The sequence below is a fragment of the Sander lucioperca genome, chromosome 9 (assembly GCF_008315115.2).
Source record: "Sander lucioperca isolate FBNREF2018 chromosome 9, SLUC_FBN_1.2, whole genome shotgun sequence".
Taxonomy (NCBI): Eukaryota; Metazoa; Chordata; class Actinopteri; order Perciformes; family Percidae; genus Sander; species Sander lucioperca.
The window spans coordinates 17,424,428-17,437,629 of record NC_050181.1 but is presented as its reverse complement, the minus strand read 5'-3'; the positions used below and the strand labels follow the sequence as shown (position 1 = coordinate 17,437,629).

At 43.7% G+C, this 13,202-nt stretch overlaps 1 protein-coding gene and 1 long non-coding RNA gene across 2 annotated transcripts in view; one reads left to right on the top strand and one right to left on the bottom strand.

Annotated features, from left to right (window-relative positions):
- LOC116044902 (contactin-associated protein-like 4) overlaps positions 1 to 13,202 on the bottom strand; it is a 206,537-nt gene that overhangs the window by 102,276 nt on the left and 91,059 nt on the right. Inside the window, exons 6-10 of the mRNA XM_031292425.2 lie at positions 11,067 to 11,242; positions 9,483 to 9,623; positions 5,719 to 5,989; positions 3,924 to 4,067; positions 1,271 to 1,442 (exon numbers count right to left, since the gene is read on the bottom strand). Coding sequence (XP_031148285.1) covers positions 1,271 to 1,442; positions 3,924 to 4,067; positions 5,719 to 5,989; positions 9,483 to 9,623; positions 11,067 to 11,242 — 904 coding nt within the window. The remainder of the gene's footprint in view (positions 1 to 1,270; positions 1,443 to 3,923; positions 4,068 to 5,718; positions 5,990 to 9,482; positions 9,624 to 11,066; positions 11,243 to 13,202) is intronic.
- Positions 4,919 to 7,704, top strand: LOC118495846. Its single transcript, XR_004898290.1, has 3 exons — positions 4,919 to 4,930; positions 5,433 to 5,439; positions 7,515 to 7,704. It is a non-coding gene; the product is annotated as an uncharacterized LOC118495846 (long non-coding RNA).

Below are 13,202 nucleotides of genomic sequence, written 5' to 3'. Positions count from 1 at the left end.
CTGCAGCTACGTGTACAAACTTCCACTGAGCTAAAACGGCAGTTGTCGGGGCAAGTTTTAGAGTGCCTCTGTGCCTCTTAACAGACACAAAATGCAATTAATATGTCTGCCACATGAACAGGGCCCTTACATGACAACAAGATGCGTTTTCAACTCAGACATTGTTTACATTCACATACCCTGTCTTGATCCTGCCGGTGGGCAGCTTGGCCTGTTAGCTGCTAACTGCTAGCTGCTAGCTGTTAGCTGCTATCTGCCGTCCGTGATAAGTGTGTTCAGCTTTTGTGAAAATCATCACGCAGCAGTTCCATGTGTATTTGTAGCTCATCCATTTTGTGTGTGATCGATCTGGTGTTGGTAGGTAGGAGGCTTGTCAGTGTCGATCTGTGTGGTAGTTCCCTTAGCCGGGCAAGCAGCCTTCGTCCCTGCCTTCCTCGCCTCCCGCAGCCGACAAAAATCCCCCGAGCACTCTGTGGTCTGGTGGATGTCCTCCAGAGGACAGATCATGCCTTTGCGGCAAAAAATTGTAGTTTATTTCCCCCTCAAAAATAGGTAATTGAGCACTGTAGTGGTTATGACCATATCAGTGACTATGTAACTACATGGAAATAAATGATGTATGTGGCTTGCACAGTAATAGCGTTACTGAAGCCTAGCTGTAGCCTCGCGCAGTGTGCAGATCGGAGCGTAGTGTGTGAAGAGTGAAGAGCAGAGGTGTTCACGAGGGAAGAAGCTTGGAGTAACGTAACTATGAGAATATAGCAGATATACAACACACGGAAGAGCCTTTTGAGTTTGATGGTCGTCCTTATTTATTCGAACCCGAGTATACAGACGAAGAACTAGCCTCACAAGAGTTGGAAAGAACGAGACAGACAGAGGGGCAACAGGCAGATGAAGCAGCTGCTCCAAGCGCAAGCTAAATCTAGCCTTCAGTAACGCTATTACTGTGCAAGCCACAGACATTGCATTTTGTGTCTGTTAAGAGGCACAAAGGCACTCTAAACCTTGCCCCGACAACTGCCGTTTTAGCTCAGTGGAAGCTCATACACGTAGCTGCAGCTACTCCAGTTTGCTAGGACAGATCCTGGTCGGGTTTTTTGTATCGAAAGTACTCGCATAGCTATAGCAATTAAGATTAACGTAAAAATTGGCCAGAATTCTCCTTTAAAACCAAAACGTAGCAATGTAAATGTAGCCTCAGAAATGGCAGAGAGGGTAACATGATTCCATGGGAGACCAGTGAGATGGGTTTTTGGGGGGTTCTGACCTGTCAATGATGCCACACATGTCGATCTGGAGGTGGCTGTAATTTCCCAGCAGTCTTTGCTGCACCTTCATCAGATCCACTGGCTGGTTGTCCACACTGAGTAGACGCATGCAGCCCTGGAAGATGTTGAAGGGGTTTTTACATTCCTGACTGTCCTCTTCAGCAGGACAACCTGAGCAGGGACGCAAAGAAGAAGTTATCACGACAACAGAAAGACTGTGCAGGAGAGACATGACAGCAGGGATATAACACAGCAATGGGCTTTAAGCAGAAGCCAAGACAGCTATAGTATTATGGATACTATTCATAGAATTGGAAGGTGCATCAGAGCAAATGTGGAATACAACGCACTGTGCTGGTTACTTTGGGTTTAGGTAATGGTAGGGATGTGATGATACACTCAGCTCTCAATTCGATTCAGGATTTGACTTTGTAAGTTGACAGTACGATTTTCACGATGTTTGTTAACAGAATGAGTTGCAGACAAATGACTGAAAAATATTCCTTTGTTTCTATAAACTGTGCAAAACGACAGATGTGTCGGCCTAGCAAAAGTGACACTGAGATTGTACTTTATCTTAAATAACAAAAATGAAATAGATAGAAAGATAAAAAGAATCTCTTCCAAAAAAAAAAAGTAAGAAGACATGGTGATGTTTGAAGTCAAACAAGTGAAATCTTAAGTACATTACGCCTTGGGACGCTTAAAAACTGAATCACAATTCTTTTTCTTTATCTCAACCGGCTGTAATCGTTACACATTTATATGTTATGTTGTATAATAATAATACTACTTTTTTTGAAGGTGGCTTTAAGGACTCCCAATGTCACCTTACAGTGGATAAAATGCATAGTTACATCCGTAGGTAATGCTGAAAACACATCATTTAATGTTAATGTGAATTCAAATAAATGTACTGTATTTTACCACACAGAGAGCTGAGCTGGGATTTGTGTATTTTCAAGTGGCTGGAATAATGCAAATAGAGGCCAAGCCTTAATCAAATGAATAGGGCTAATTTGTTTTCACAGTAGTCAATTTAATGTGGAAAAGGAACTAGTGTAAATGTGTCTGTGCAGTATGATAAAAAGACTAAGGCAGTAAATAACATCCTGGACCGCAACACGGCTGAGCAAAGACAGGAGAAAAGAGATGAGATTTAAGAAAAGGAGGCAGCGAGGAAGCAAGTGGAGAAAGAAACATATGGAGCAGAAAAGGAAAAAAGACTGGAAAGACTGAAGAGAGGACAGAAAACAGGAGGAGAAAGATGAGAGAGAAAGTAAGGGACAGCATTATACAAGGACAAGGAAGGAGAAATGAGAGGAGAAATAAGAGAGAGAGAGAGAGAGAGAGAGAGAGAGAGAGAGAGAGAGAGAAAGAGAGGGAAAGGAAAAGCAGACTTATAACTTTCATTATAAGACAGCCAGGAGCTAAACACACACAACAGTACAGCTGAGTGTTGATGACTCCAACTGTACAGTACAATATATAAAAATACTAATCTTTCAGGGCAAATATGACAACTTACTGATTACTGTGTTTACTGCAACTGTAGTTTACATTTTAAAGTTGTAGTCTGAAAAGATAGTAGTTGTTTTGTATATGAATAGAGACACAGTTAGAACTCAATGTACTGTTGAATAAAATAACATAAAACATTCAGGTGGGTAATATTAACTGTTGAATCGCAGTTTTATCGAAATCGCATTATGGTCTAGTGCAATGACCAAATCGCAGAGAGGGGTGGGAGGGTGCAATATTTGTTAAAGGCAAAATCTGTGTCAAACCAGAACCTGTGTTCTAAAAGAAGTATTATGGTGCTGCAGAGACGTCCCGGCCTACATATCCTATCCTACAGACAACAGAAAAAATCTCTGTTTGGCACAGATCCTCGCAAAAATCACATTATAATAATTTCAAAAAATGCATTTTAAAATTTTTCAATGAAAATGAGAATAATCATTTAAAAAATAAAAATCATAATTTCCTCCAATATTGTGAATCATATCGCAATCGCAATATATATAATCATAATTACATATTTCACTCATATCATGCAGCCCTAATTTAAATTAATCATTTAGATAATTGTGCCTAAAAAGCTATAGTGTGTAGTTTTTTTCTCCCCCATAAATTCTAAGTAATGACAACAAAACTGTCGGCGCGTCCACATGATACAAGCCTTCCGTGACCGCACCCCTCTCCTCCACACAGTTGCTAGTAGCCAAGGAGGACACGGAAGATTAAAAAAACATGATGGACTCTTCAGAAGAGGTCATTGTCTTCACTCGAGTTTCTGCGCGGGAAAGTCACCGGACACCACAATCTTCTGAACATAGTCATACTGAGAAATCCAGAGAGAAATGTGGAGCTGATAGTCTTAATTAGCTTTGTAGAAACTCATCTGGCCATGGCTTGAATGTAACGGACGTTCATTAATATCAAAAAGTTACGCACTAAAGCTTTAATTCAAAATTGAAATATAGCTGAACTAACACAGACCTAGTGCAAAATGTATTTGAATGACATCATTGTGTAGCAAAAACTCCTCTTGAATACTGATTGATGCTCTGTTTCAGTTTGGTGCAGCAGCTCAGCGACTGCCACCTTCAACAGTTTTACACCTTTGATATGATTCGATTTGGCTCTTACCACCGAAGAAGAGGTGATTTCCTGTGGTGACGGAGTGGCTGGCGTGAGCGACGCCTCCTCCTTCTTCATCCACGGCGATGGTCACGTGACCTCGCCTGGAGTTCAGCTCCACCGCATGCCACTGACCGTCATTCAGAGCTGAACCTGGGAAAACATCGTCATAATTATTATCCTATGCATTTCCACTCATATAGCATTTTACAATGTTTACAAAAAGAGTGAAAGGAAAGATTTTCAACCTCATTAAACATAAATGGATTAGGGGTTAGGGGTGACGTGTGAGGAGGTTGAGGTTAAGATTAGCTATAGGTAGGGTGTAAGGCATTTTTAAGCTTTTAGGCATTGGTAACAAGAGGTAAGGGGTTAGAAATGAATCTTATAGGCAGTTAAGGGGCTGTGTGGAGGATCTACGTAGAGCTTATGCTGTAGCCTACATAAGTGGCCTGAAGTTTATACTTGTGCTTTGGTGTGTGCGTCGATCTCTTTAAAGGAACACGCCGACTTATTGGGACTGGGAAGCACTGCTACTTCTGCTACTTGGGCGGATTAATATGCTTGCAGCACCTGAGAAGCCCCGAGCAGAGAGTAGAAATGCTTTGCCTTTCTGAGAATATAGTTCCCAGTTTATATACAGTTAGAAGATGTCTGTGTCTCATGTGACCTTGTTATTTGTACACACTGTGGCTATACAAATCACAACATGTAAATAAGAAAATGTTGGTGTTATTTTGTCACTTATTGGGAGCAGTAGGCTAGTTGGAACCGATTCCAGGATCTGTGCTAGGCTAAGCTACCGGTGGAGCCGTCGGAAAGAGTTACAACACGTACGGAGATGAGAAGGGTATGTATGGACTTATCTAACTCTGGGGGTTACTGTGACTAAGCTAAAGTCCCAATAAGTCGCCGTGTTCCTTTAAGAGAATAGTGTGGTAGAGTGAGTGAGAGAGTGACGGCAATTAGCTTCGGAGCGAGTACCGACTCTAGAGTCCTAGTGAGAGAAACAAAGTGTCTCCCCTGTTCTTTCTGACCACGGTGGGAAATCTGGAGCAGGAGAAGTTAACCCTCTCCTTGATTTCATGTTGTTTATGGAGAAGGAGAACCAGGAAATGAGTCGGGGGAAATGCAACGCTACCAAGCCACGGCCGAGCGACGTGCGTCGCCGCTATGAGTAGTTACATTTTTCAAGAGGTGTACGTCAGGCTACGGCCTAGGGTCTGGCCTAGGGTCCGGCCTAGGGTCCGGTGTAGGTCCGTGTGTCCACGTTACTACGTACGAACCCACTCGATTTAACGCAAAAGCATAAATCAGCCTTTATACTTATGTGCTGGTGTCCATGTTGTTCTAGCGAATCTCTTTAAGAGAATAGCACGTGTGTGTGTGTGTGTGTGTGTGTGTGTGTGTGTGTGTGTGTGTGTGTGTGTGTGTGTGTGTGTGTGTGTGTGTGTGTGTGTGTGTGTGGTACAGCGAGTGAGAGAGTGACGGGGGTTAGCTTCGGAGCGAGTAGCGGAGAGACAAAGTGTCCCCTGTGCTTTCAGACGCTGGTGGGAAAGCTGTAACAGAAAAAGTTAACCCTCTCCTTGATTCCATGTTGTTTATGGAGAAGGAGAACCAGGAAATGAGTCGGCCAAGCCAAGCCACGGCCGAGCTGACCAAACACAGTTGTCGCTATCTGCGTCGCCGCGACGTGTAGTTACATTTTTTGAGAGGTGCACGGCAGGCTATGGCGTAGGGTCCGCATCTCCACGTACCACGGTGTCAATTTAACGCAGAAGCATAAATTGACCTGTAGACTGACCTCTAGTGAGCTCCAGTAGCGCCCTGCCAGCCTTATGGATCTGTAGCCGCAGTCTGGCCTCACTCAGGTACAGCCAGACCACGCCCCCTTCCTGAGGCAGCTCAAAGGTGAGCAGAAGCCCCGCCTTGTTCCACGTCCTGAACTGGAACCCAACCGACACGCCCTCGGATGAGGACGCCCCCGCCGCCCCCGGCAACTGGAGGAAGCTCTGGGGGCCGGGGAACGTCACGGCGACGGAAAGCGACTCAGCACACGAAAAGGTCACATTGCCCTGAGAGAGACAGATGCAGAGTAGACAGAGAGAGACAGAGAGGAGGCGGCACAGAAACATGATTACTGGAGAGATAAAAACAACATCAAACATGAATATTAATCAGTTGCAGAGGGCGTGCCGATGTGTGACCTCTGTCGCTATCATCTCATCAGCAAGTCTCCTCTAAACTGAAAAATACCAATGTCAGCCAATTCAGAGGTGTGGAGAGAGCTGGGTATGTGTGTGAATGGGGACTATATAGACTTCTCCGTTGCGGCCCATTGTTTTGAGTAGTGATAATGACAGCAGGTCCGTTGCTAAGGCTGCAGCAGTAATATATTACAGTCCCAGCTCTTTGCTGGCAATATCATCCCGCTATCTTTATAATGCTCCGGAAACACAGATGACATCTAAAAGCCCTTTGTAGAGCTGTTAACATGATATATGGACGTACATGGCGGAGGATGCTGCACCACTGCAAAATATAAAAGCAAAAAGGGCACTATAAAATCCCCCAAAAGCCATTCACTAACACACACGCGGCATACCCAAAATCCCCCTCACACCCTTACACACACACACACACACACACACATATTAAAAAGGACTATAGCTAATAGTCTCTATTAGATATTCAGCCATGCATGTGATTCTCTGAATCTTTTTCTATTTTGGCTTCTCCGCTCTCCAGTCCTTTACTGTAATGAGAGGCCATTTATTAGAAACGGTTGCTCTCCACTGAGCTGGGTCCACTTATTGTCGCTGTAGAAACATCTAAAGGTGGTCATGGAGAAGACAAGGTAGCGTGACTGAAAGTCTCCTCTCCTTTGACCTCTCATCACTCACTGTCCTCGTTAGGCGCTCGTCAGTCGCTAACCAGCTAACAGCTCATTAGCAACATCATCCACATGATTTCTCTCTGGTGCTCTAAGATGGCTGATGTATGAACACACCTGCATGTAAGAAATACACACACAGGGCTGGGCAATATATAACTACTACTGTATATTGATATCGTGATATGAGACTAGATATCTTCTTAGATTTTGGATATCGTAATATGGCAAAACTGTTGGCTTTTCCTGTTTGAAAGGCTACGTTACAGTAATATGGAAGAGGATTAGGGCCACATGTGAAAAATTTATTTGAGGTCTGAGTTTAAAGTCCGAATTCTGAGAAAAAAGTCAGAATTCGGACTTTAATCTCAGAATTCAGACTTTATTCTCAGAATTCTGACTTCTTTTTTTTAAAAGGCTCGAGTCCTAAAAAATAAAGAATTTGATTAACAGTGAATGGGTTGTTGGTGAAATAAGGTATAATTAATGAGACAATGATTACTGTGACCAGAGCAGAGAGCAGAACAGAGCTGCTGTCGGCTGCTGCTCCTGTGTGCATTTACGCATTGTTCTCATTAGATGCGTTTCACGTCTCACAGAAAACAAATGGACGCACAGAGAGGTTTATGGCTGGCGGCGCTACTGTGTTAGGGGTTGGTTAGCATTGGAGAAGCTTCAGTGGAGTCTTAGCCAAGGGGATAAGCGAGCATCTGGAAAGTGTACTTCCTATGGGGAGATTGTAGGCTAGCCATCACCTCCCGCTAGCATTCCATTGCCTTCCATTCATTTTGACGTCACTTTGACAGCGAATAAGTTTACATCTGAAGAGTTTAAAGACTCTATTTGTCCATTGTTTATTTCTAAAGAAACACGACAATGTATAAAAGGCTCCATTACCTTGTATCTCACGTTATGGCTCCGTAGTAGCCATTTTTGTAAAAATAGGCTAACTATTGTGTCATAACCACGCGACTTACTGTCGCATAGTAGAGGAATTACCATATAGTACAAGAGAAGCTCGCAGGCAATCGGGGGGGACGTGGAGGCATACAGTCAAGGGAGAAGCCCATAGAGAGTCCATGAAAAGCATCAGAATAAAATATTTCAGCAACGTTTTGATGGATTGGAAATACTTCGGTATGTGGCAAGTGAATTCATATGAAGTAACAAGATTGGGAATGATTGAGATTTCTCTTGGCACAGCTACCAGAAGACTTCCAACTTTCAGACAGGTTGCTCACGTCACATCTACGTCTTCAAGCTCAGTAGGAGGCTGCTCAGTAACGCTCAGCCATCACCGGAAAAGTGCTTCTACGTGACTTCACTGGTCTCTGTGGAAGTCTATGTCCATATGTCCGCTGTGTCCATTTCTTTTACTGTCTATGGTCTTAGCCTGTGTCCTTATGGTGTTTGTTAGCACCTCTAGTAATAGTCACACACAACACAAAGCACAATCTTTTATCAGCTGTTGCAGTGCCAAAAATAGCCTGCAGATTTTATTTGAGGTGGCACAGCTGCAGCTATTGATGTTGCATTCTCTCCCAGATAAAAACGCTCAGAGCCCAGAGAGTCTGAGAGGCTGAACATCAAAGCTCTGTGCGTTCCCCCAAATGATTTAAGTGATCTGTCATTGTCACTTTAGAGGAATAAATAACACCTCTATGTGGTGCCACAAAAGATTTGTAGGCTAGTATTTCCCATGGACCTACCCTTTTGAGCTAATCTTGTAACTGATCAATACTGTTATACATCTGAAGAGGGTATATGCAGTGTTGATTTTTGCCATTTAGGCTCTGACTAGGGGAGGGGGAAAAAGTCGATACAGCAAAGTATCGCGATATTTTCCGTGGCAATACTGTATCGATACATGGGCGCCAAGAATTGATCTTTTATTGTAGAAGTTGCACATGCGAATTTAACTTTTTAGTACTGAAATAATTCAATCATTTGCTTTCTCAGTCCACTAGATCGTAAGATGAACAAACAGAGAAACGTATCTCTTTAGATAAAACTATTATCGAAGAATATTGCAATATAATTAAAATGGCTATAACACCGTATCGTGACATAAGTATCGTGATAATATCATATCGTGATTCCCACCCCTAGCTCTGACCTATTCACTCCCAAGAAGCGTATAAACAAAGTGGAACATTTGCAAGTGACTATTAGTAGGGCTTCAAAATATTTCAATACCGGTACCGATACCAATGCCGTGACTTTGATACCGGTTCCTGAATGATACATTTTTTTCTATACCAATTTTATGAAATCCATTATTTTTAAATAAATCAATTACAACATTACACATTAGGCACACATCTTTTTATTTATTTTTCCAGCTCCTACTAGGTGAGCCGTCTCTATGGTAATGTAGAGTTTTTCCTGCGTGTCTCTAAGACGTGTAACGTTAGACAGCCAATCACAGACATTATTAGATCTTGGTAGAAGCATGCTGCATGCTTATTGGCTCACTGACTCTGATGAGATTTGCTCCTTAGGGATAGAAATGTGGTATTGAATGACGAGGCATTTTTGATACTCAATATTTTAGAGGCAATTCAGTCGGTCCCTAAAAAGTATTGAATTCGGTACCCAGCCCTAGACAATAAGCTGTCACCACAAAGGAAAGAACATGCACCAGTAGCGGGTGTTCATGGTAAAAGTGTACTTACCACTACAGTAACGTGATGGTCTTTGTGTTTAGCTAAGTCTATCAGGTTGAGTTCGTTGAACAGCAGGTTTTCAAGGCAGCCATGGAAGTTCCTCTTGGAGACTTCTGGTTTCTGAGAGCTCTGGACTGCCCCGACACTCAGCTGTATGGGGACGGAAACAAATATCTGCTGTGAAAATGAATACATACAGTGGTGGAATGTACGTTTAAATAAGTACTATTCTTAAGTGCAAATTTGATGTACTTGTACTTTACAGTCTTTTCTTTTCATGCCACTTTCTGCTTCTACCCCGCTACATCTCAGAGAGAAATATTGTACTTTTTACTCCACTCCAGGTCTACAAGTCCAACTGAAATAATTAGACCATTAAACACACAACTGTTTGGATCCTTTACACTTTGTAAAATGGGAGGATTTTTCTGCATGGAGTACTTTTACTTTTAATACTTTAAGTACATTTTCCTGATGACTACTTTTTACTTTAGTAACATTTTCAATGCAGGACTTTTACTTGTAACAGAGTATTTTTTACAGTGTGGTATTAGTACTTTCACTCAAGTAAAGGATCTGAATATTTCTTCCACACAGGGTCGATGCCAGGATTTTTTAGGTGAGGTTGCACGGGGGGGGGGGGGCAATAATCAATCAGGGGGGGCCTGGTGGGGGGGCCAGGTGGGGGCATTTCATCAGAATACAGCATAGAAAATCTGCTTAGAAATATGGGACATATTGGAAAGGATAGAAAAACCAAATGCTATTCTGATAAATAAAACATCAAAAAAATTGTATATCCAATACAATACACATTTTCTATAGGCTCAGTCTGCCAAATAAAAAAACAATTCCAGTGCTGGTTCCATGGTATCAGAATTTTGGATAGTCGTCATGGAAACATTAATTGGTCATGTGACAAGGGCTGGGAAAATTGGCAGAACAGGTAGCCAAGTGACGGTGCTCCCCCTTGTTGCCCCGCCCCTGCTTTCACCACTGTATAGGTATATATTATGTTTATGCAGGTGTGTTTCTGTGTCAACCTGTTCTCACTCCGAACTCGTAAAATACGGACGTTTGGACAGTGGCTGTCAGCGTCTGAAGTGACGAAAAAGGCGCCCTTCAGCGTGTTTGTATAACATACCGGAGAGCAGCAGCTACATAGGGTTTAGCGAGTAGTATGTAAGGCTGAAATTCTGCGTAGGGAGGTTGGTTGGGGTGGTGGATGGGTCAAACACAGGACTTTCACCCAGGAGACCAGGGTTTGTGTCACGGTTCCTAAAGTCGCTTTCGTCCCGTTATTCCCGCGTGTCACTGAAACGTAAGCCCACCCACAACCTTTTCCTAAACTCAACCGTCCTGTTCCCGCGTGTCACAGAAATGTAAGCCCACCCATGACCTTTTCCTTAACCTAACTGCATCAAAAGGGACGCCAATAGTCCCGACCAAGGAGACTTTTAGTGTCAATAAGAACGACAAAGGCACCTGACCAAGTTTCCGTATTTTACGAGATGGGAGTGAGAACCTGTTGTCTGTGTCAACAGACCCCCCCCCCCCCCCCCCACACACACACACACACACACACACACACACCTGCTGGATGTCCCAGTGGCTGAACTCTGCAGGCATCTGAACCCTCTCTGTGTGTTTGTCCACAGTGAGGTTGAGGTGAGAGCTGCGCCGCTCCACCGCTACATGGTGCCAATGCTGATCATCTAACAGGCTGCCGAGGGAAGCCAGGAGCCGGGGTTCAGAGGATGAAATCCTACCTGGAAGAGAGGAGGAGGAGGAGGAGGAGGAGGAGTAGGAGGAGGAGGAGGAGGAGAACGGGGTAGATAGGATTTAAGACGAGGAATGTTAGGGTTATCAAAAATCAAGCCGCATTTATTTCCACTCTCCTTCCTCACCTCTGTGCCTTTCAAAAATAAATAATTTTTTTACCTGAATGATAATAAAGGAGGAGGAGCAACACAAAAGAGCAGGTGGGGAGGAAGAGGGAGGTGACAAAGACAAGATGGCAAAGAAGGAAAGGGAGGATGAGGATTGGACAGAGGAGGGACGTGAGAGGGTTGAGTTGGTGAAGGTGGGAGTGAAAGAGTGAGTAGTACGAAAGACATGGGAGGGAAAATAATTGAGAAGAGGTCATACAGGAGGATAAGAAGAAGGAGACGAGGAGTAGGAAGATCGTGAGATAGCCAGGTGAAAGGAAGTAAGAGGAAGGGAGGGAAAGAGTGAAGAGGAAGGGGCAGAAACAGCGAGGATGAAGAGGTGGATATGGTGAGGAGGAGGACGGAATCAATCAAATAAAAGGAAGAAGATAAGAGGAGCAAAGACACAGATGTCAACGGATGAAAAGAAAAGGAAGGGGAGGTTGGGAGAGGATAAGGCAGATGGACACAAAGAGACCGTTATTGAAATAACACAAAGTGAAAAATGGAAATTACAGAGACAGACTCTCAGTCTTTTAATAAAACATTACCACTGTTTAATTTGCTAAGTCTGAACTTAACATTACGAAAGAAGAAAAGAACCGTATGCATTAAAGATAAAATCAAACTTCATTCATTTTCTTGGAGTTGTGAGTGTGTTTTTTCAATGTTATGAAGTCTGCTATGCTGGTTAAAAGTAAATGGACTGTATTTAAACAGCACTTTTCTAGTCTTAACGACTACTCAAAGCGCTTTTACATATTACAGGCACCATTCACCATTCACACACACGTTCACACACTGGTGGCCGTTGCTGCCGTACAAGGTGCCACCTGCTCATCAGATAAACATTCACACACATTCTAACTCCGATGGTGCAGCATCGGGAGCAATTCGGGGTTCAGTGGCTGCATCTCATAATCACAATCTTATTTCTGCCCCGAGGACCGAGGAGCGAGCACTAAGGAGAGATCATCGAGGAGTTATAGGCACGGAAACACGAGAGCAGCCTGGAAGCCGTGCAGCTGAAGGAGTTACTAACTCCGCCCAAACAGCTGATGAAAAAGAAAGGACGTCTCATCCCTCTTACGCACATTTGCTTGTTTCCTCTCTCCCATGATTTCACGAGGTGCTTCTCATGTCCCTTAAATTGCCTCCTCAACTCCACTGCTTGCCTCCCTTCCTCGCATCTTAGCCCCTCCCACAAGGAGGCACGGGAGAGACGTGAGGAAATCATGGGAGGAGAGAGACAACGAGCAAATGTGTTTTAGAGGGATGAGACGTCCTTTCCTCTGAAGCGTCACATTAATTCGTCAGCTGTTTGGGCGGAGTTAGCAACTCCTTCAGCACGGCTTCCAGGAAAGCTACCTCTCTGTATCCTCACCTATAGCTCCTCGATGATCCCTCCTCGATGATCCCTCCTCGATGTTCGCTCCTCAGTCCTCGGGACAGAAATAAGAGTTTTGAGACGGCTTTCACCGAGGAGGGACAGAACAACTTCCGGTTCAGCCGAGGACTGAGGAGTCAAGAAGCTGTCAATTAAGGGCCATGAGATGCAGTGGGAGGGACTAAGGGAGGCAAGTGGAGGACTCAAGGAGGCAATTTAAATGTTATGAGATGCAACCAGTGGCTTGCCCAAGGACACAACATGGGACTGCAGGGCCAGGGATCGAACCCCCAACCTTCCAATTGATAGGCGACTGCTCTACCACCTGAGCCACAGCCACACAGTGCGCTATTCTGGCTATTTTATTTGCAGCTTTGCTTCTACTAAATATAACTAATCTATTTTATTTTCATG